The 23325-nt window shown below is 38.9% G+C and overlaps 6 protein-coding genes across 6 annotated transcripts; 3 read left to right on the top strand and 3 right to left on the bottom strand.

Annotated features, from left to right (window-relative positions):
• Nucleotides 1-785: 785 nt before the first annotated feature.
• LOC103426688 (early nodulin-like protein 12) lies at nucleotides 786-1670 on the bottom strand. The gene is made up of 2 exons (XM_008364774.3): nucleotides 1493-1670; nucleotides 786-1117 (listed from the first exon to the last, which is right to left on the bottom strand). Exons 1-2 carry the CDS (start codon nucleotides 1668-1670, stop codon nucleotides 786-788), a joined length of 510 nt encoding a protein of 169 aa, XP_008362996.2.
• Nucleotides 1671-3245: 1575 nt separating this feature from the next.
• On the bottom strand, nucleotides 3246-7129 carry LOC103426559 (uncharacterized). The gene is made up of 10 exons (XM_008364648.4): nucleotides 6835-7129; nucleotides 5386-6376; nucleotides 5088-5172; nucleotides 4816-4911; nucleotides 4548-4700; nucleotides 4356-4463; nucleotides 4122-4241; nucleotides 3891-4016; nucleotides 3688-3771; nucleotides 3246-3580 (listed from the first exon to the last, which is right to left on the bottom strand). Exons 2-10 carry the CDS (start codon nucleotides 6351-6353, stop codon nucleotides 3455-3457), a joined length of 1866 nt encoding a protein of 621 aa, XP_008362870.2. The 5' UTR covers nucleotides 6354-6376; nucleotides 6835-7129; the 3' UTR covers nucleotides 3246-3454.
• Nucleotides 7130-11689: 4560 nt separating this feature from the next.
• Nucleotides 11690-14600, top strand: LOC103446914 (uncharacterized). Its single transcript, XM_008386068.4, has 4 exons — nucleotides 11690-13079; nucleotides 13557-13627; nucleotides 13732-14125; nucleotides 14225-14600. Exons 1-4 carry the CDS (start codon nucleotides 12981-12983, stop codon nucleotides 14423-14425), a joined length of 765 nt encoding a protein of 254 aa, XP_008384290.2. The 5' UTR covers nucleotides 11690-12980; the 3' UTR covers nucleotides 14426-14600.
• A 1188-nt stretch (nucleotides 14601-15788) lies between these two features.
• LOC103451664 (uncharacterized) lies at nucleotides 15789-19679 on the bottom strand. Its single transcript, XM_029097111.2, has 5 exons — nucleotides 19625-19679; nucleotides 19119-19505; nucleotides 18819-18953; nucleotides 18145-18653; nucleotides 15789-16943 (listed from the first exon to the last, which is right to left on the bottom strand). The coding sequence occupies exons 1-5, from the start codon at nucleotides 19677-19679 to the stop codon at nucleotides 15969-15971; spliced, it is 2061 nt and encodes a 686-aa protein (XP_028952944.1). The 3' UTR covers nucleotides 15789-15968.
• LOC103446924 (UPF0057 membrane protein At4g30660-like) lies at nucleotides 19667-20218 on the top strand. The gene is made up of 2 exons (XM_008386078.4): nucleotides 19667-19815; nucleotides 19923-20218. The coding sequence occupies exons 1-2, from the start codon at nucleotides 19726-19728 to the stop codon at nucleotides 20064-20066; spliced, it is 234 nt and encodes a 77-aa protein (XP_008384300.1). The 5' UTR covers nucleotides 19667-19725; the 3' UTR covers nucleotides 20067-20218.
• Nucleotides 20219-21437: 1219 nt separating this feature from the next.
• Nucleotides 21438-23026, top strand: LOC139188031 (F-box protein SKIP1-like). The gene is made up of 2 exons (XM_070804971.1): nucleotides 21438-21852; nucleotides 22205-23026. Exons 1-2 carry the CDS (start codon nucleotides 21500-21502, stop codon nucleotides 22776-22778), a joined length of 927 nt encoding a protein of 308 aa, XP_070661072.1. The 5' UTR covers nucleotides 21438-21499; the 3' UTR covers nucleotides 22779-23026.
• Nucleotides 23027-23325: the final 299 nt, after the last annotated feature.

Genomic DNA, 23325 nt, shown 5'->3' with positions numbered 1-23325 from the left:
TTTTGTAAGTACGTCGATATTTTTACATTATAAGGAGGGAGGGAGAGTTCAGGTAAGACACACAATGGGCAGCTTAAATAAGTGATCAAATTTATCATTTATAAGATTCGAACCTAAGACCTTTCACTTTCAAGGAAATATGATATCATCAGACCGCTTTTAGAGAAAAGTAGTGGTTTTCACACACCTATCTTTACTTTTCATACAATCCTCTCAATTTTTTATCGTCGGATTGAATTAATTGAAGATCAATGGACAAAATTTTACAAAGATGTGTGGAAGATAAAAATGGGACAGTGAATAGCATTTTCATAAGAGAATGTTATTAGCTAGGTTTCAAAAACACTTTTAAGTACTTTATGCAAGAAGCACATAATTGGTGCACTTCCAAGTGATTTTCCAATATTTACTTACATTTTTTCTAAAAATTTGTACCAAATATATTTTCATCACATGAGATTTAACCATTTTAAAAGTACTTCTAAACGTGCGTTAGGTTTTCCACAACAGTTTAGGTGAGTCTGATAAGAATTAGAAGAAGCATATCAAATGGTTTTTCAAAATTAAATTACATTTTTACTAAAAGATTGAATTCAATAATATTTCTCTTAAGTTTCCCAAACGAACCCTAAATCTGAACTACCAAAGAAAATTTCATCAATCCATAAGTGAATATAACAAAATATGATATATAAATAAAAATGTTATGTAGAACATACAAACTCATAACTTCAAATTACGAAATACTTTTCGCTAATCAAACTTAACATCTCTAACTTTCACACTCAAATCAAAGCCATCCCCACTGCCACCACAACCGCAATAAATCCAGCACTCAAACCGAAACCAGGGGCAGCAGCATTACTAGACGGCGGTGCAGCCGGAGCAGGCAACGGAGAGTACGAACCATATTTAGGTTTTTCCGTCAGAACCACCACCGTGAGCTTCAAGCCTTTGTCACAGTGCTCCTTAACACCACTGATGAAGTAGAATGGTCCTGACCTGTCCAGCGTAATCTCCTCCACATCTGCTTTGATTGGCTTCGATGTGTCGCAGGTCTCATAGGCTTCCTTTGTCACTTGCACCACGGAGTCCCTCCCTTCCTCCTTTTTCCATTCTGCATGCATGCACCAAAATAAAAATATCGCACTTATGAACATTTGATAACTATTTCGTTTTAAGTTTTTAATATCATTACACAAAAGCGATGGAAAATGGCAGATCATAGTGTACAATCGGAACACAATCCCCTCTCAACGTGATCTAAGAAATAAATAAAAGGGTAAATATATATCTCAAGAACCAAGAATTACTCAAAAAATGATCACTATTCAATCGACAAAGGCTATTCCAAGTCTATCATACGTTATTGAGGAAGAAAGTTTTAAGAGCGTAAAAGTAAGTGATTGACTTAATATAGCGTTATAGTGACATCTTCGTTTTAAGTAGATATGAACGGAAGGTTGATGACGATTTAAAGGTGAGAACTTACTGAGAACATATCCGATTCTGAATCGTCTATTCTCAGCCCACTGAGTCAAGGCCTTGACAGAATCAACGTTCCAAGAAACGTCCTTATCTCCAACCAGAATGACTTTGGCTTCGGAGAAAGCAAATAACACAAAGACAAAGGACAAAACTGCAAAACCAATATTTCTCGAGGAAGCCATTGTTGCTTCTGTGCTATGATTTTTCAAGTTGTAGGGTTTCTGATACAGTGGTTCTTGTATATATATAGGCGTTAAAGTTTGGTGTTGGGGGCTTTTGGTTTGCAATCTTGGGTTGTAAATATGAAATCAATTTATTTAGAGGAAAAATCTCAAACGGCTTTTTACCTTCCGAATGAGTGTGATTACATTCAATTCTGATCATAAAACTGCAGATTATGTATTTATGATAGAGTGGTATAACTTTTCAACTTTGGATTAATATCAAGCAGATGTAGGTTGAGCCGGTTATTCAAAATTTGTACCCATCATTTTCTATTCAAATTTTGAATATCTTTTTCGAAAAAAATAAGAAAATTAAAGGACTAGTCAAGTAAAAAAAAATTAATACCCTTTTAATTATGATTTTGTGTCATTAATTAGAAACAAAAACACAAATTATATCCATATATATACGAAGGGCCTCTCTTATTACTTGTTTTTCAAGGTAAATGAATCTATGATTTTGTATGCCAATAGCCAGGGTCCTTGTCTGCCTAATATTAATTATAATTGGTAAAATTCAATTAACAAGCAAATTAATACACAAATTGATTAATGGGTAATGTAACTTATCTAATAGTCAAACATATTTTGTTTTCTTTCCCAATGACTCCTCAAATGGTTTTTTTTATTTTTTTATTTTTTTCGTTTTGCCTCAAAATGCTTAAATTGATATCTCCTGTTTTATGTTGAAATTACAAACAAGATAACCATTTGAGGAGTAAATTTGTATTGCTTGAGTAGTTTATTGGTGGTGTTCTTGTAGCGTAACATTAATAAGTCTATAGTTTCACGGTACATAGAAACTTGAAAGCCTCTCTTTCGAACATATGATAAGTTTTATATTGCCAAAAAAGTTGAATAATAAAAATTAATGATTTTACGGTTGAAAAATCCGGAGTATTCAATACTACCAAACACCATAGAATTTTAATTTTGCATGAAGAATTTGGGGCATTCTTATGGAGAGGGGGAGAAAAGGAGGAGCAACTTGAACAAGAGCATCTTCTACGGATATGTTAAATTCTAGGTGGGGATGTCACCAACCGAAGTGTCATTTGCTGACTGGATTTGAAGCCCTCACCGTCAAATTTATTTTTTATTAGTTTAATGATGAGTCCCTTATTCCATTAACATATAAGCCAACAAAAAATTTGTTTCAACAATTTTTGTAATAAATATAAGCATTTAAAGATCTACATTAAATAAGAAAATAATATTTGACAATTTGGTCGGAAGAACACAAAATTTAACATAAGACTTTGGATTGCCACAACAATTCAATTGTAGTTTGACAGTTAGAGTTTGACATTCCATTGGAAATGGTCTAAAGTTCCTCGGTACTTTGAAACTTGAAAGTCTCTCACGTCCGAACATAGGATAAGTTTTATACTGCCAGAAACATTGAATAACAAAAATAAAAAATCTAACGGTTGAAAAATCCGTAGCATTCAATACTCCGGAAGACCATAGAATTTTAATTTTGGATGACTAATTTGGGGCATTCTTCTAGAGAGGGGGAGAGAAGAGAGCAACTTGAACAGCATCTAATAAAATCTGATATTAAATTACAGCCGAAAGGACTGATTCACCTCCAAAGTTTTCAACACCACCACAGTGACATTAGGGTCGATCAAACAGAGACAATACAAATTAAAGGTGCAGCAGCAAACAGCAGGACACAGAGTTCATAACATAAACCGGCAGCATGCTTTGAATCATGAAGTTGGGCAGCTCGACGTCTCTCATTTCAGGAGCGTCTTCACGATCGATTTCACATTCAGCTTCTTGAGGTCAGTGTACGACTGGCCACACCCGACAAACATGACCGGAGCTCCAGATATGTAAACCATGGACAGCGCAGCCCCAACCTACACGATAACACGTAAATGCAGTTGATGTATCATTGAAAAAATCGAAACATGCCAAAATTGCAATAATATTCGTAAGTACTTGCAGTTTCGAAAGGTTGGTTTACCTTATCATCAATAGTGTCGAACTTAGTGAGCAATATCCCATCTATCAATCTCGGGTTTTGGGAAGTTGAGAGGTCCGCTAATTTCTGCAGGAACAGGGAAGGTGGAATCAGATACCAGCCAGTGAGCAAATAATGATACAGAAACAAACATAAATTGGACAATACTAGAACAAAAACCGAGAATATGAATATGGAGTTCAAACCTGATTAAACTTCGAAAGCTGATCAACAGCATCATTCCCAACCAGTGCCTCTCCAACGAACAAGACAAGATCTGGGTTGTTAAGATTGACAAGCTTGGACAGTGCCCTCATCAATGGCTCATTATCCTGAAAGGCATACAAGAAAAATATTTATAAATTACTAAAAACAAACAAAAAATCACAAAACACAGCAGCAAAACAAGACACGCTAAAGAACTAGAAACACAGTACCTGCATACGACCAGCCGTATCAACAAGAACCACATCAGAACCATTGTGTGTGGCCTCCTGGATTGCTTCCTTAGCCACGACCGCAGGATCTTTCTCGTATCCCTTCTCAAAAATAGGGATCTGAAATGGAAGGTTGGTTAAAAGTTACTTGTTAGGTCCACACAGCAAATTAATTATTTTTATCCAATGAACGGCAGCCATTCCTAAGTGAATGTGAATCCTATAATATCATACCTGGAGTCTGCGTGCATGAGTACGCAGCTGCTCAACAGCTCCTGATCGAAATGTATCGCAGGCAGCCATCATGACACTGACGTTATGCTGCTGAAGCCAATAAGCAACCTGCAAGGTGCAATTGGTTAATAAAACCACTCAGTAAAGGCATGCCTTAATGTACATACTACAAAGAAAAGAATTCAGCTCAACCTTAGCCAAATTGGTAGATTTCCCAACTCCATTGACACCAACAAAAACGACGACATACGGCTTCCTTTGTTCCTTGGCAGCATGCACATCCCTCAGTATATCAATTGAGCGCCTGGGAGTTAAAATACGAACAAGAGCATCTTCCATTGCAGTCTACAGTAAGTTATACATGCCCAAATATTAGTCTTATAGCCTGATAAAAATAATACTAAGAGGCCAAACTGGTAGACAGGATATTGGAGGAATGAAGAAAATTAAATTGACAAACCTGCACAGTAGAAGATATTCTTGTGAACGAAGCCAGCTTTTTACCCTCAAGACTAGCTGCCACTGATTCACAAAGCTTCTCAGCTATCTCCTCGGCCTAGTAATGCAACAGCACAAAATCATATTAGACGGCTCAATAAGATCAAAAGTACTGTAGCATCAGGTGACAAATATTGAAAAGATTGTATTTGTACCATCAATTAAAAAACTTGGAAGTTACTGATAAAACAAACTTCAGCTTAATATGGGAAAATAAATAGTTCAAGAGCATACCACGTTCTTGGTCATGAGCCTATCCTTGAGAGCTTTCAAAGCTGGTTCCAGGTCAGACCTCTCCAAGTTCGCCTTGCCAGCAATACTGAATACAAACAAGCGAGAGAGGCATAAAAATTATGTAACAACCTAATAGTCTGACGAAACTGGCTTGACAATACAAGGAAACATAAGCCATTTCAGATTTAACGAGAAAAAGAGAAACTCGAAGTGTTGAGCCATTTCAATAGCAGTTATTTTCCCCAACTCAAATAGTCATTTTAACATAACGAACATCATAGGTTTCCAAAAGATTTACCTCTGGAACATGGATGAAAACCACACCTTCTTTTGCTTATCAGGTTTGCTTTCCTTCCCAACATCCTCTTCCTCTTCCTCCTCACTTTCACTACTGAAATCCTCTTCTTTGTCCATCATACTGTCACCGTGATCTGCTGCCACGACCTCAATATTGTTGTCTCCGTTCTCACCTATAGGATCTGTAAAATCCAGTTTCGACTCGGGAGGTTTATCATCCCAAACTCTATTCTTCTTTGTTATCTTCTTTTTTGGCTCAGCCTTGGAGCTCTTGCTATCAACAGTAGCTGTTTTCTCTGTCTTCTTCCCAGCCTTAGATCTAAGTTTCTGAAGCTTATTTACATCAAAAGCCCCAAGATTGGAACTAGTATTTTCTTTTCCGTTAGCAGTACCATTAGATTCTTTGAAATCCACGTGATTACCGTTGGAGATCCCATTCTCCAATTTACGGCCCTTCATATTATCACCATCCCCACCGTCACTTGCCAAACCACCTTCATTCTTTTTCTTGTCTCCTCCAAGTCCCCCCTTCTGCACCTGCCCTTGCTTCTTATTGTTCACAGGCTTACCCACCTGCTTCGACTTCTTCAATTCCTCAGCCCTAGCCTCAGCCTCCTTCTTCAGTTGTCGAAAAGTTTCATCAAAGTCAGCATACACTGTCCTTTTTGGATCATAAATCTCCGAAAACTCATGTTTCACCATCGAAAGCAGTTCATCCACATACAACAGATGGAGGATCTTCTGATAAACAGCGACAAACACAAGACCGAGCTCATTGTGGAACGTCCATTTGAGCGTGTAAGCAGCCCCAGGGGCATTGTAATCGAAAGAAGCTAAACCAGACCGTTCCTCCAAAAGACACGATCGGATCAAGGTGTCGATTGGAGATCCCTTAAGAGCATTTCCAAGCTCTTTGCATGTCCAGAGAATTAATCCTCCTCTAGTAAATATCAGTAACTGTTCTAACATCTTCGATTATCTTCAATGCCTCTCTGCAATCAAACCCAGAAATTTCATAATCTCATTCAATTTACCAACAACCCATCAATCCAAACAACAATTGGTTCAAATTAATCAACAAAAACAATATGATCATTATTTTTTTAGCTCATGAATAATTCCGTTAAAGTTCAAAATTTTTCCAACAACACAAATAAAATAAAATAAATTAAAGGATCAAAATTTATGAATGAAAGAACAAATACAGTTCTATATATATTATATATATAAAGTTAGAGATCGAACTAAAATCCAAATTTTAAATCCCATCAAAGACATTTGCTTTACCAGTACCTATATCCGAAAAACCAACAATTTAAAATATTGAAAAAATAAAAACCCCCCACAAATCGATGGATCAGGAAAAGGGATACTGAATAAAAACCATCGAATCGATAAATCGAAATTTGTTGGGAACTTCTGTAAATAAATACAAAAACTATCGACATACCTGTGTTTTCTTCAAACGTGAGAAAATTCTACGAGAAAAAGAATGAAAATATTGATTTCGGGAGAGGACAGAATAAAATTGGGAATTTTGCGAAGGTCCCGGTTTATATATGAGCGTCCATGAAAGCGAGGGTAACTTCGAAAGTTCGGTTTTTTGCGTTTCCAATTTTGACCAGTTTTCCTTCCTTATTGGACTTTGACCTCTGAAATGGGGGCTTGGACGGTAAAACGAGTGCAACATCACCGGAAAGTAACAGTTTTGGACGTTATGTTGCCGCTCCTTTTCTTTTTTTTTCTGGCACGATTCACATAGATATTTTTATCTTCCTCAATCACTATCATGTAATTCATCAGCGTTAGAAATCAAATTCAAAACATCTTGTATAGAATACGAACATATAATTTGTTCCCAACCAATAGATCACCCTCATAGTTATGTTGCCGCTCAATTATTTTACCTTTGAAATGAATATTTGTATTTAAACTATGTACTTATATTATTTGACAAGTTTAAAAGTACAAAGAGATGGTTCAAATAGAATTCGGATCCTTACTAGATCTTCTTTGGGAGGATTCCGATAATCCGTCAATCATGTTCGTTCATCGTACATCATTGACACATCCCGTCCCGAATGAGGGCATGCTGGCCGTCACGTGAGAGTGACGTAACCAAAAGTGCGATGCGGAAGCAAAAAATATGATAAATACAAAGGAATAAAAACCAACTACTAGCAATAATATTCCATAAACTTTTAGATTCTAGGATCAGGGTGTGTCAATCATGCAGTCAGAAATTATTTAAATATTTTTATTTAAAATTAAACACAAATAATACTTAACAAAAACTAACCGTACGATATACGATGAACAAACACGATAAATAGATCCCTAAAATCCTCACCAAAATGATCCGGAGAGGATCCTGTTGGGTTCAAATATATGAGCCACTTAGCAGTTTATAAAAATGAAAGATAAAAGTAGTTTAAAAATCCAAACTAATTAATAAGCTAGACTATCGAAAACAAATCAGTACAATTTTATATTTTATGGTGCATGGTATAGCCATATTGTGGTTGAAAATGAGTCAAGTGAGAGCACTACATGGGTTTAGCACAGCGTCCATTAAATGTGCGATCCTCCTACGTATCAACATAGGGTGAGAACTGCATCCACACTTGTCATTTGGTGCTCTGTTGCCTTGAAACATGATTGATTGAGATCTTTTTTTTTTTTTTTTTTTTTGTGTTTGAAGCTCGCACATTGAGATATTTGAACCACTAAATTTCAAACTTATAGTTCTTATTAGCCTATTCTATTGGCCTATTTTACATATCCAAAAACTTGAACGATTCAATTCTCTTCTTTTTTTCTTGAACAGTCCGGACCTCTTTATTCGCAGACTCTGAATATAAAAATTCAAATTGGATCTCATTTCTTGAAATATGAGTAGAGCACGAGCACTGAGATAATCTTGAGTCAAGTCATGCCTAACTTTCTAATATTAGCGGATCTGTATTTTTAATGTTTCAATGACATAATTTAGATGAAAAATAAATAACACTTACCTTACATGTGAATGGCATGATGACAAATTCACTACATGTGTAGCCCATGTATGTACATTTGGACTTTGAATGTTAGACCCAAATATGTACAGTGTTTCATATGGACCCATATATGGAGGTTCCTGTTTTTCGGATCCACTAGAAAGCATGCCCACTAGAGGTGTAAGATTTAATATTCTTAATTTCAGTCCTAAATCATTTAATTTCAAATCGAATTATTTATTTATTTATTTTCATGTCAAACCAAACTTGCACCTAGGATATACATTACTACATCCATCTTTTTTTTTTTTTAGTACATCGATATTTTTACACTAAGGAGAGGGAGAGTTTGGTAAAACCATACAATAAACAGCCTAATTTAGTATCAAATTCGCCATCTACGAGATTCGAATATAAGACCTCTCACTTCCAAGTAAAGATGAATACCACCAGACCGTAGTACTGAGTGACCTACATCCACCTTATCAGAGAAAGGAGTTTGGAAGTTTGGTTAGGTGTCCTTCATAATCTTAATTAGGTAACTAAGCTCCTAAAGTCAAAATTTCCCTACACTTCCTGCTCAAAAACTGCAGCATATATATATATATAGCTCCACCTCTCAAAATCCATAAGATTTGCTAGTATGTATATCTTTACATACTATAGATTGGAACATGAGCCAGCACAATTTAAAGGAAACCAAAGATGAGTTGCTTCATAGTTGGCATCCCACTTCACTGTTTATATAGCGAGATAATCGTTACGTGAGATATATTAATTGTTCAAAATTTAGTGTTTAAATGTTTTTTTTCTACTTCGCTTCATGAGCCAGAGTGTAATCCCTCTAAACCCTAATATATATATATATATATATATATATATATATATTAATACACACACACACACATACACAGATCATTGCCAAAACCTAACTGACATGCTACTCAGAAATTCAAATACATATATTCGCCAAATTCCAACACAAACAGATCGTTAGGGCACACAGCTAGATTAGGACTCATTCATTAACATTAGCAAGTAATTGTATTTTTTGAACAGCAACAAATGTATATCAGTTTCTAGTTACATTACTTGAAGAATGCATTTGCATGGTTTCGAGTTGTTTGCATTTTTCTGCATTAAGATGACTGATTAAACATAATAACATATAGTATAATCTTCATCGACCAGCTATATATATAACACTTTCGGGGGATCACTAGAACAAAACCTAACAAATGACATACTGCCAAAGTTTCGATAGGTTTTGAATTTTGATCTGTCACAAATAACAAGCACATTTGAAAGATGGTTTTCGTATCATCTGACTGAACGAGGTCAGTAAGTTGCGGCCTCAGTGATCTCCGTTCGCGCAGGTTGCGGGTTTCCTTCATAGTAACCATCAAATTCTGCTTCTACATTACAAAATTTATCTGAGCTTGTCAATTGTATCAACGAAATGCGGCAATCCATAAGGCTTTGCGCACATATTCGCACCTCGTTTATTTCCAAATGCTCAACCCTCCATGTATGCATGCCAGGGGTTGAGAAAAGTTGGGAGCACTGTGTTCTTTCAACTCAAAAGTTGGCTAACTTGATCCTATCCAATTACTGAATTTGTACATAAAAAGGGAAGGACTAAAAGACTAACCCTTGACCATGCATCATCACCGTTATTTGTTTGACAAGTTCCGGATGAATGGAGCGTTAGATGTAAAGCCAAGAATCCAACAGTCAAAGGATTCAACAACCATAAATATATACACTGTTGCATACTAAAAAAATCCCGAGAGAGGGAGAGAAAGGATACTTGGTCTTTGCCGGTGGTTTACTAGTGTTTCAAACTGCACACAAAATTGTAAAACAATGAGTCATCAGAGTCATAATTATAAATTGAAAGTACCCGGCTTATCTGCCCTTCTAGTTCCTATACACTCACATCCCCTTCTATTTTGTATGGTCACGGTTAAGTCACGTCAATATTTTCTATTAATTTTGTATAAAGATAATAAGACAAAAAGTAATAGTGATATAAAATATTGAAATGGCTTAACCGTGACCGCACAAATAGGAAATGATAATGTGTATGAGAACTGAGAGAGGGCAGAGAAGCCAGGTCCAAATTGAATTCATCGTGCAAAAGAGCGTGCATTGAACAGAATGGAGATGTCAATTCTCAGCGGGTGGAGACCCTGAGGGGGCCGATGGCTTGACTGACTTGTTCAAATCCAAAACCCAGTTTAAAAGTCATTAGTCACTGATCATGTAATGGTAAACCTTTCTTGAACGTTTTCGCCAAATTTCTCTGAACAATTTTCTCAAGTGGGTTTGATTAAAATAGTTTTCACATTGACGAATTAACATAAAATTAAATGACATAAGAGATTCTGTATCTTTGTGTGTCCTACATATGATGCGATCGGATATTCTTATCAATTTTATACATGATTAGGAAGTTATTTCATATTCATATGGCTTGTTTGCCATAAAGAATATACTAATTAAACACTAATTAGAAGAAGCAAACACAAACACTGAGACAATTGACTTGACCTTTTGCCAATCCTAAAGTTAAACTACCATTCTTAATTCCAGTTTTGCCCTGTTTTCACGTTTTCATGGATTCATGCACATTTCAGTCGTTGCCATTAAAATACCCAGCTGCAAATTACTCAAAACACCCTCAGATTATACTATTGAGAGAGAGAGAGAGAGAGAGAGAGAGTCAACGTGTAATGCCATGGCAGATGCCAGCACATGAAAAAGAAAGGAAACCAGTAGTACTCTACCACAATAGTTATGTGCATCCCAGTGGTTACCACCTGCTTTGCTCTCCTTTGTGTTGCAATTAATTAATAGGAGTCGTAAACAAAAATTTGTTAGAGATTTTGGAATGAATCGCAAATTTTGAGTTTAATTCGTATAAATTGAAATCAAATTCGCACTACCAAAACAATATTGTAGAACTCAGATTTATATATTGTAATTTTAAGAATAAAACTCGCATAAAATGCCCTGTTTCATTCAAGAAAAAAACTTACCTAGATCGAGGATTTTATCGTGACAGTAACCTAAATACATTATACCTTTTGACTTAGAACAACGCCACAATACCATCCACGTTGCATGAAGTCTTTCTATTCAAATACATTAGATGAGATTTGAAATTTACCAAGTAGTTCCACCTTCAATGAAATGCGCATCTACTTTTTTGAGGGACAAAATGGTAAATAGGGAGTTAGACTGGTATTGGATCCTTGTTTCAATTTCTGTGGTTCCATCACTGGAGCTATGAAGCATTCCATCATCAAATTGTAGTGGCTACTGGCTAGGGGAGGTAGGCAAGCTGGTGTGGATGGATGGCATCTTTTCCATTTATGAATGACCTTAAAATTACCAATTTACCCTTCCATATGGGAGTTGTGTGCCATTGGATAATCCCCTCCAATAGTATAAAGCCATTGATGAGTTGATTTTTTGGAAATTTAGTTGCTGGCATCAAGCCAAATCAGGGACTTGTTCTTCTTTTGTCTGCAAGTTTCTGTGGGGGTGAAAACAGGAAAAAGGAGGAGAGAGAGAGAGAGAGGTAAGAGAGAGAAGCAAAGCATTCTTGGAATCAAAGAAAAACCAGAGGGGTGTTTTGGTAAATAGGGCAGCAATTGGCACCTAACTTCCAAAGCCTAAAAATAAGGTGCCACTACTACCCCAATACCAACAACTGCAAACAGCCCATCAGAAAGAAGCAGCAACTTCCATCTCTCATTTATCTTTCTTTCTGCCCTTTTTTTAATCTTTCATCATCATCAAGCCCCAATCTTCAATGCCCACCTCTTTCTCTCTCTACAAGCACCAATCTTTCTCTCTTTCTCTCTTTCTCTCTCTAAAGATTCAGTCTTTTCTTCTTTCTCTCTCATCCATCACAGAGAAAAACGCACCTCCAAAGAAGGAACATTGAAGTTACACGCACGCCCCTTCCCCATCAAAAACAAAGAAGAGTCCACACCACGCCCAACTCTTCCCCCCTGTCTTTCTCTCTCTAGAAATTCTCTCTCTCTCTCCAATGGCCCAGCTGGACCAAAATTTATGTAGAAGAAAAACAAAAAAAGGAAAGAAGGGGAAAGAGGGAAAAGAAAGAGGAGATAGATGTCTTCTAATGTCCTCCAACCAAACCCACCTCACCTCACACAAAACTCTCTCTCTAGCCTCTCTCTCATCAACAAACATGTTGCCAGAAATGCCCTTCTGCAACCCCCCAAAAAATCTCCCATCTTCATCACTGTCTTTCAAAACAACATTATTTTTCACCGAGTTATGTGGGCTCTTTTGGGGTTTTTGTTGTCTTGGTCAGAGTTTTCACAGAGAAAACAGGAAAGCAAGAAACTTCTCCTCCCTTCCCACCCGCTCTCTCTTTCTCTCTCCTTTTATTTTCTTCCTTGTCCTTGTTGCTTCTCTCTTTCTCTCCCTACCCACTTTTATTATTTCCTCCCCAACTCTTTCTTCCTTTTTCACACCCATCTCCTCCTGCCCGTCTTTCTCTCTCTCCTCCCTGTAATTTTTGGGTTTTGGGTTCTGTGTTGTTTTACTTTCTCCCTGTGATCTGATGAAGAAGATGAAAGGGGTTGTTTCTGACGCTGTGGAGGACCAGAGGACCAGGTTCAAGCACCAGAGTCTCATGCAAGACTATGAGGAGCTGCAGAAGGTATAAATCTTTTCTGGGTATCATTAGATCTGGTGTATGGTGTTCATTTCTCTTGGGTTTTTGTTTATATTTTATGGGTTTTTTAGCTTTGGACTTTTTAGGGTTGTTTTTTATGTATGCCGGATTGATTAGAGCATGAAATAAGAACAAAAAGATTGAATTTTGGGTCTCAATTTCGTTGGGTTTGAGAGAGAGAGAGAGAGAGAGAGATTACTCAGGATTTTTTTTTTTAAAATTTTTTCCCAGTAGGTTTGTGATCTACTTGTGTTTTAGAGATTGCCATAGAAAATTATGAAAAGCGGGAATTGGAAATTTGTAGGTATATTTATGTTAATTTTTGTTTGGAAATTTGTAGCTTTCATGCTCTTTTGAGTTGTGATTGCCAAAGAAAAGGGAATTGGAAACCTGTAAATGTGTTTTTATGCTAATTCATATTAGAGCTTGACTAAACTAATTGAGGAATCATTTTTATTGCAGGATGCAGATGCTATGAAGAAGAAATTGCAGATGATGAAACAGAAAAAGTCTACGCTCGTAGCCGAAGTAAGGTATGACATCTGGTCCATACCATGTACACTTGTGAGATAGCGTATATGTACAATGAAAGAGGAAAGATGATGACTTGGTAATTGTTTATCTCTCGACTTCGCAGGTTTTTGAGGAGAAGATACAATTACTTATTGGGGAATCAGTCAACACACACTCGACCAAAGCAAGACGTTGTGAAAACACACAATCTAGATACCCAACGCGTGACCTATCTGAAGGGAAAGAGTTCCAGTAAGAAGGAATCAGCATCGCGATGCCCTCTGCCTGCATTAGACTTGAACAAAAAGGAAAAGGTTAAACATGGAATGGAAGACATCGTGCGGAAACCTCCTCCAAAATTTGACTTAAACCTTAATGCAAGGGCTCTTGGCGGAAAGGAAGCTACTTTGCGAACCCCCACTCCAAACTTTGACTTGAATAAGAAGGAAAGGGTTCAGAGCGGGAAGGACACGGCAAAGCGGAAGAGCACTCCGGTTTTTGACTTGAACCAGATTTCGGTAATCAAATAGTAAATGTTCCAAGTATGTGCTTTTGAGTCTCGGTGCTCTACTTCTGTTCTGTGAGGTTTGATGTTCCTTTGTTTCGTTTTGCAACAGAGAGAGGAGGAGGAGGAGGAATTTCAAGCGAATTATGAGTCGATGAGGATGGAGGAGCCCAACAAAACTTTACACAGAGGGGGAAATGACGATCAGCACAATGACATGAAGCTCCTGGCTTGCAGGACCATCGGGAGTGGGTCAAACCGATCCGGGAAGAGGAAGATTACTTGGCAAGATCAGGTGGCTTTACGGGTCTGATTTTACTTTCTTTCTTAAAGAATTTACTGATGAAGATCGTATATCTTGTTGGGGTTGGAAATTACGGTTTAGTTACTGTGCTTCTTTGATTTTCTTCTTTGTAAAGTTGTTATAGTCTTACATATCGAGTGTATACAGTTCAAATGATGGAATCAATGGTTTAGGATTATTCAGATTTCGTTTGTGTTCATGAAATGTTTCGAAAGTTTGCTTAGGATGCATACAGAATTCGATTTTATTGGTTATTTGAAATCATCGATGATCGATGTTTGGTGCAAGCAAGTAAAGTAAAGGTAACCCAAATTTTGTTCCGTTGCTTTCGTCTGGTTCTAAATCTTTAGCGGCCGGCTATGATAAATTTGTAAAGAAGAGGGGAAAACTTTGGGACCATCACGGGAGTTAGGTGTTTGGGAAGGTGATGGTGAAATGTTGATGCTTTTCCTAATGCTTCACCTTAAAGCTTGCCATGGTATCAAGCAATGCTATGGACATGCGTGTTTAACTTTTAAGTTAGCTTTTGTTTAAGTGCTAATGGGACTTGTGGAGTGCGTTGTCAATGGATGCTTTACAAACCCCTTTTTCACCTACTTTTCGAAGACTTAATACTGATTTGGTACTGAGGAGTTTTTATAAAAAGTGAGTATAAAAAAAAGTTGTGCTCAAAAAGATGTTTGGTAAACATTTAAAAACAGCTTATTTTTACTGTTTTTGTTGAAAAAAAAGCTGAAAACGTGAAGCAGTAAAAATGAGCTTATTCTCATAGCAAAGTAGAAGCAGTTTTTTCTTCAAAGCACAACAATACCAAACCAATCCTTACTCACGCTTGGTACGCCATTGAATCCACATCTTTAACTAATAGCGTAAAGCTTAATTAGTGGCAAGGGGTTTGTAGCTCATGCGGTTACGAGTGTTTACTCTTCTAACCAAAATTTTGTGTTTGTGCAATATTAGAAACGATTAACTGGTATGATCCTCCATTGAGTCGAGTGAAGTCGGATTTTGAGTCTGCAAATGTTTGTTTATTTATTTGAGCGATATTCTAATCTAAACAACAATCATTGAGATTTAAATTTAGGTGAGAGAGAGCACTTTTTTGGCCAACGAGACTACGTCCAGATCTGTATATACACAGTAAAAACAAACAGATCGTGAACCCCCCTGGATTTCGTTTTATGTCTTGTTTTGTTTGTTGGAATATATTTCTCCCTTGTGATATACTCTGCCTAAAAAAATGTACCACTTATAGTAAGTAGGTCCAACTCTCATGTCTTCTTTTCCCTCCTTTGGGTTGTACGTGGTGAAGACGATTGTCTTGGTGTTTACACACCTAAAAACTAAAAGTAATTTCCGAACCCCCTTCTACTTCTTCGGTACACTTCTAATGATTTATTCAATTCAAAAGCGAGAGAAAAAAAAAAAAACGTGCATAAAGAGAAAATTGGTGTACAGAAAATAAACAACCCGAAACTTCAAATAAAAAGCAGGACATCAACAGATAAATCGCGCCCCTCTGCTGCAACTTATTCATCATTGGGTATGCAGCTCATTTATCTGTGTCTGCAACAACAATTTCTGCACTGTTATTTGCTTCTTTTGCCACAGCAGTGTTATGAATTCTCATTAGCGCGATCATGATGCCATTGAACTTCTCCTGTGCTTCTTTGGCCGTGTCAGCATCTTCTGCATCCTTACTAGCCTCTGCTGATGGTATGGCAGTGGGTGTTGGAATCTTCTGGTGCGCTTCTTTGGCCACATCAGAATCTTCTGCCTTGATACTAGCCTCTGATGATGAAATGGCAGTGGCTGTCGGAATCTTCTCCTGCACTTCTTTGGCCGCATCAGTATCTTCTGCGTCCTTGCTAGCCTCCGATGATGCCATGAAACTTGCAATCGGAATATTAATCTGTGTAGGTTCCTGACTCCTAGCAATGTGCTTCTTCCCACTTATATGAGACGACCACACCTTTAGATTATAGGCACCAATTTTACAACTTTCACACCAAAACTTAAATGTCTTCTGTTTCTTTACATCTTCTTTTGTCTCCAGTCCTTCCACCATTTTAACCTCGTCCTTGTTCTTGAGAACCTCTCCACATTGGTCTTTCAGCATTGGCGGCTCCTCTTTTTCCTTTTTTGAGGTGCCTTGTTCCTGTATTTTCTGGTTGGAAATGTCACTGGTTTCATTATGGTCAAGCGATTTTCTAACTTGTTTGGCCCTCAATTCTGTGCTTCTGACGCCTTTGATCTTCTTAGGCTCAGAAAAGTTTGCAGCTTTCTTTGACGATTGTGCATTGCTGGAGCTTGGTTTCTGAGCTCTCAGTCTTGCTTCCTTGGCTTGGTGCTTCTTACCGTTAATGTGATGAATCAAGCCTTTCTCACTTGTTGCACTAACATGGCACAGGGCGCAGCTCCATTCCTCCTTGGGTTTCTTTTTCAACCCAAATGCGGGTAGCTCACTTGCACTCACTGTTGGTGGTGTTTTCCGCTTGACTCCGGAGAGATTTGGATCAGGTTTCGCCTGCAACAAAGATGCTTATACGGAGTCCATTAACAAACAGTAGTTTTCTTTCGACCAAAAAAAAAAACAAACAAACAGTAGTTTTCAACCCAAATGAACAACAATAGACAACTTTCGGTCATCTTATGTAGAAACAACCAGTGACAAGAATGCGTTGTCTAAGAAATCTGCAAGATGTCAACCTTCAATTTTGAATGCAGTTGCACAACTCAGCCAATAAATGATTTTAATATCGATGCTTGTCTTACCATTATAACCTTGATTCAAAACAAATATTCAAGATGCTGAAATAATAGCAGAGGAATCTGTCTGTGTCCTTAATACTTCGGTGAGTGTGGCATCTAGATACAATTATGTATAAGGACAATTTACCTAACACAAGGGACTGCTGCATATGCATGGGTAGCCTACTCCAAGTGAACCCGCAAATGAAAAATCAACTTCCAATGATCACCACAGCCATTAATGTTAAATAATTCCGTACCTTGATCAAACTGATGTCACTATAACAAAATGTCATAGTAAACCATCTTATTCACTGATCGAGGAAAAATAATCTACATAATGACAATGATGCCCCGTTGGGACTGACTTTTAAAGTGCTGATCCATAAGCAAAAGGACTACCACATGCATAGGGAGCGAATTGATATAAACCTTGTAACTCAATATTAGCAATGTAACATTGGTTTTCAGCACAACCACTTAGGCAATGCAGACGCTACTAGTAACACAGACTCTGCAATGTAATTGTAAAACATGGACCCCAAAAGCCATGATTTCTCGGGTTGAAGGAGCCGGAAATCAAGACAATCCAAAAAAAGGGTGTGTCTTGGTTTGCAATTGACCACCAACCTCATCTTTTACCTTGGTTCTCGTGGTCTAACCACGGCTCTTAGGCCTCGTTTGGTGTCTATGATTGGATTCGATAACTCGCTATGTATGCTAATGAAAGAAACGGATGTAATGTTTTAAGGTTGACATCAATTGCTTAATTCATCATACATAGAAACGAGTTATCCAATCCAATCCAATGCATCCTTGACACCAAGCGATGCCTTCATTGCCAGAAAATCATCCTAAACCCCGAAAAATCTCCCACTCTAGCACAAAACAGAGCATTCCCACCACAAGTGCTGTAAACCATAAACAGAGCATAATTAAGTTAAAAAGCAATCAAATAATGTAGAAATGCGACTGACCAGTATGATCAACTTGTCCTTGTTGTTGAGGTCTAAAGTAGGAGGAGCCGGAAGCGCGTTGAAGCCATTGGTCAGTGGTTCCGGCTGCCGCCGCCACGTGAAACTATCAAATGCGGCGGGCGCACGAGAAGCGAAGAATCCGAACCGGTCATCATCGAAGGAGTGGTAGACTCTGTGGTCGAACCGCATCGCACCGAACCGGTCCTGATCAAAACCGAGCCCTTCGCCAGCGGGTCTTCGCATGGCGATTTCCCGCTCCAGCATGAGTTCCCTCCTCACCTCCGCTTCGAGAGCCCACCGTCGCGCTATCTCGGCCGCGATAATCTCCTCCCTGATCATCTCCTTCTCCAGCTGACGCTCGATCAACTCGTCACGGACGGACCTCGGGTTCTGGGCCCGGTCCAGGTTCAATCTCATATCCGGATTCCGGAAAATCGACGGCGGCGGCGCAAAATTCGGTTGTGTTGAAATCGCCGCCAGAGTCGAAGTAATAAGAGCAGCTGTTTGGCCTGTTTAGAGAAGATTATAGAGCGACAAAATTAACTGAATTGAATTTCTATGAAGAAAAGAACTGAAATTCGAACTAAATTTACTTTCTTTTGGTTTTCTCGGCAGCCAAACAGAAGAGCGAGGAAAGAGAAAATTGCGAGAAGAGTAAGAAGGTAGAGAGAGACCTCGGAATGCGGCTTGCTCGGAGGAGAAGTAGCTGACGGCGGAAGAAGGCGACGGCGGCGGCGTTCGTGGTGGCGCAAAATTCGGTTGTGTTGAAATCGCCGCCAGAGTCGAAGTAATAAGAGCAGCTGTTTGGCCTGTTTAGAGAAGATTATAGAGCGACAAAATTAACTGAATTGAATTTCTATGAAGAAAAGAACTGAAATTCGAACTAAATTTACTTTCTTTTGGTTTTCTCGGCAGCCAAACAGAAGAGCGAGGAAAGAGAAAATTGCGAGAAGAGTAAGAAGGTAGAGAGAGACCTCGGAATGCGGCTTGCTCGGAGGAGAAGTAGCTGACGGCGGAAGAAGGCGACGGCGGCGGCGGCCTCTCGTCCACCGATCGGAATTTGAACTCCATGGAATCAATAGAACGTTGCGCTTTCAAGTTTGAATTGGGAAAGTACAGAAACGAGAAAGAACAAACGTTTCTGGTAGGCGTTGCAGTTACAACAGCAAGATATACTGTCTCACTGGATTCTCGGGTACCTGAGAGAATGGCGAAATAGTGACGAAATGCTGGACGGGGATGGCGGGGCCCACGGAGGAGGAGGGGAGGAGAAGGACAAGCGAAAAGCAGGTGGAGAGGTGTAGGTGGCGTGGGGCTGTGCACCCGCGGGAGCTTGTGCTCCTCTACAGCCGTTTCGGTTACTGTTCATTGATTGGGTTGGCGCTGTATTTCGGCCCAATACATGGGCAAGCCCAAAACTGTGAAGTTGGGCTTTATCTATTTATATATGGCGGGCTCTGGTGCGAAAAAAGCCCAATACACTGGACGTCACCGTCACGATTCATCAACCATCTTATCTTTGTTTGCTTCTTCATTAAGACCAAACACAATCTCTCTCTAGAAAATATCTGAGAAACAAAAATGCCGAGTCGCTGCGAGATCTTTTGCGAGATTCTGATCGCAATTTTGCTCCCTCCGCTGGGCGTTTGTCTCCGGCACGGCTGCTGCACCGTAAGGCCCCTTTCTTTCTCCTCCGTCGTCTTCTTCTGGAGGCAGATTTGATCTTATTAATGGTGAAAAATTGAATTTTGGAATTGGATTGGCAATTACTTGTGCAGGTGGAGTTCTGCATATGCTTGCTGCTGACGCTGCTGGGGTACATTCCGGGAATCATCTACGCCCTCTACGCCATCGTCTTCATCAATCGCGACGAGTACTTCGATGAGTACCGGCGCCCCCTCTACGCCTCCTCCTCGGATTAACGTGGTTCTTCATTTTTTTTTTGTTGGGTTCAGAACAAAATGGGATCTTGGATCTTTTGTTTGCCTGTTATGTTGATATTTTATGTTTGTAATAAATTGAATGATTTCTCCATGGTCGAGATCTGAATTGTATACTGCATGTGTTAGACTGATTGTTTTTGTTCGCCATCGGGAAATTAAGAGACTTTGCATGTCCGCGTATAAATTGCGGTAGAAATAGAATTTTCTAGTATGCTCCGGAGTACGCTATACTTTCTTGGTCGGGGATTTATTAACCAAGGTCTACCAAATAGAAATTCCGTGGTATACACTACACCGGAGCATATTTGAATTTCGAGAAGGGTTTGATGCTTCAAGTCTGTGTTTGTATTTTCGATACAACCAAATGAACATTTCCCTCCTTGTTTTTCCCAAGCTAGGAGAAAAACTTCGGTACGGGCATATGATCACATGGGCGTTTGCCTCCACACTCACACAAAGGGAGTATTTTGTCCCACAACCACCACCCACCTCCCCTTTGATTTGTTCCCAGAGGTGAGCGGAGCTAGAGCCAACAAGGCCTTCTTTTAGTTTAAGGAGGCATGAGACGAAACTGCATCAACTGTTCCTCCTCTTGGTGGGAGGCGGGGAGCTGGAAAGGAATATTGCATTGCAACATAGACCGAATCATCTTAACAAGCCTTTCATTCCTTCTGTAGCAATTTTGGTTACTTTTCGGCTCGAATAATAACCTTCTTAGGTATTCGGTGGTATATTTCTGTGCTTCTATAAGACACTCAGTACTATGGTTTTGTGATATACTTCTTTACTTATAAGTGATAGCTCTTAAGTTTGAATCTTGTAGATAACGAATTCGATACCAAATTAAGTTATCCATTGTAAGATTTAATCGAACTTCTCTCCCTTTCCTTCCCTCTTAGTGTAAAATATATAGTTTTGCTCAAAAAAATATCACGTAAAGAGATTTCATGCACCTTGCTCGAACATGAGTAAAAATGTGACTGCTTACATGATGAATCATCATGATGCATAACATCATCATGTACTGACAACTATTAACGGTTCAGATTTAGGAGGATTTTAGATCTTTCAATCATATCCGTTCATATGTCATCGTACATCGTGCGGTCATAAATTATTATAAATTTTTTAATTTAAAATTGAATATAAACAGTATCACAAAAACTGATCATACAATTTATGATGAACGGACGTGATTGAAGAATTCTCAGAATTTGAACCAATGAGAATCCTCTCTCAGATAAGGCGCCCATTGGATAGGCAGATGAGTGGTGACACAAAGAACCGACACGTGGCAAGTTTTGGAACAACCTTGCACGTAAAATGACCGATCTACCCACACTTCATAACTTTCCCATAGTAAGCCTCAACCGAAAGAAACCGAACTCTCTCGTTTCGCGCAACCACTGAAAATGGACACAACCGACACCGAAGAAACTGTGACACCTGACTGGGCCGAGTTGACCCAGGAGTGCCTGATCAATATCCTGGGTCGGCTCACCCTGGAGCACCGATGGAGTGGGGCGATGCTGGTCTGCAAGCCGTGGCTGCAGGTGTGCAAGGATCCCTGCCTCAACTCAGCCTTCGACCTCGAGCCGCTGTTCGACCTCGAGCGGCCGTTCGAATCCGAGGGGTGGTGGACTCCGGAGTTCGAGCGGCGGATCGATTCCATGCTCCGATCTGTCGTCCATTGGAGCGCCGGCTCGTTGAAACAGATTCGTACCAGGCACTGCTCCGACCAGTCTCTCTCGCACGTCGCTCAGAGGTATAACTGAATACGATTTGTTTATCTGTTTTGAATTAGGAGAATCGGGTTATGCGTAATTTTGAATGACAAAAAGTGGGTTATCGTTGATTCGATGTTTTTGGCATAAAGTTTTGATCTTGATTGTTGTATGCTGAGTTAAAGGTTTAGATTTGAGTTTTTGGTTCGTCAAAATTTGATCTTTGAGGTTTAGATTGTGATGGCACTAATACTACCTTAAACTGGTTAATAATGTTTTCGGATCTACAATTGGAAGTGTTTTTTTGCCATATATAGCATTTTGAAGCATCATTTTTCCTTCCGTTTGAATGAGGAAGTGAGACATTGTAGTGATTGTAATGTAATGTTTTAGGTGCCCGAACCTCGAGGTTCTTTCGATCAAGAGCTGCCCGAATGTGACTGATTCGTCCATGGCTGATATAGCGATTCGCTGCCCCATGATCCGGGAACTTGATATCAGCTATTGCCATGAAGTATCTCATGAGTCTCTGGTGTTGATTGGGAGGAACTGCCCAAATCTGAAAATCTTGAAGCGGAATATGCTGAACTGGTTAGATCCATCCGAATACACTGGAGTTGTTCCAGATGAGTACTTAAAAACTTGCCCTCAGGATGGAAATTCAGAAGCTGCTGCAATTGGCAAATCTATGCCAAATTTGGAGCACCTTGAACTTCGGTTCTCAAAGGTATCGGCTAAAGGGTTTACTTTGATACCTGTAGGATGTCCAAATCTCGAGTACTTGGATTTATTTGGGTGTGTGAACTTGACTAGCCGGGATATTGAGAACACAACATGCAATCTGAAGAATTTGAAGGAGATTAAAAAGCCAAACTTCTACATTCCACGGTCAGTCTTCCATTCGGAGAGGTATGGCCATTGGAGGTTGTATGACGAGCGATTCCAGACAGATGTTTTCAGAATCTAGTCTGCTAAGCTCGGACATAAGACATGTATGACCGTGTTGTGTTGCTCTGATCAATTGTGGGAAAAGCATATTGTATATGCTGGTGTGTGGAGCTCTTTACAAAAGGTTCTGTATCTCTTTCACTTCTACTTATCGAAAACCTTGTTCGGTAACGCCAATAAGTCAAATTGTATGGAGTTCATGTATAAACCATGTATTAATGCTTTTCTCTTTGTATTTAGTATCATACTTTAATTTGCATGTACAAATCATGTTTCTGCTTTCCTTTAAACATCGCCATGCTCAATGCTCATATACAGATCAGTTAGCAGACAACTAAATAGATATTCTACCTAACGATTACATAAGAAGCAGGTTTGAGGAACGGGCTTAAACGTGGGCGTTTAACAGCGAAAGTTATAGAATATCAGAGTTCTTGAGGAAGAGAGAGAAAGAGTATTTCTTAGAGATTAAGAAAACTGTTATATTTCACATTACTCCAGTAGAATAAACAGTTACATATATATAGCCTTTGGCTATTCACTCCTAACAAACTCACTCACTAATT

This window comes from Malus domestica, chromosome 02 (genome assembly GCF_042453785.1).
Source record: "Malus domestica chromosome 02, GDT2T_hap1".
Lineage (NCBI taxonomy): Eukaryota > Viridiplantae > Streptophyta > Magnoliopsida > Rosales > Rosaceae > Malus > Malus domestica.
Note: the sequence above shows the minus strand (reverse complement) of the source record. Positions and strands in the feature narration are given on the sequence as shown.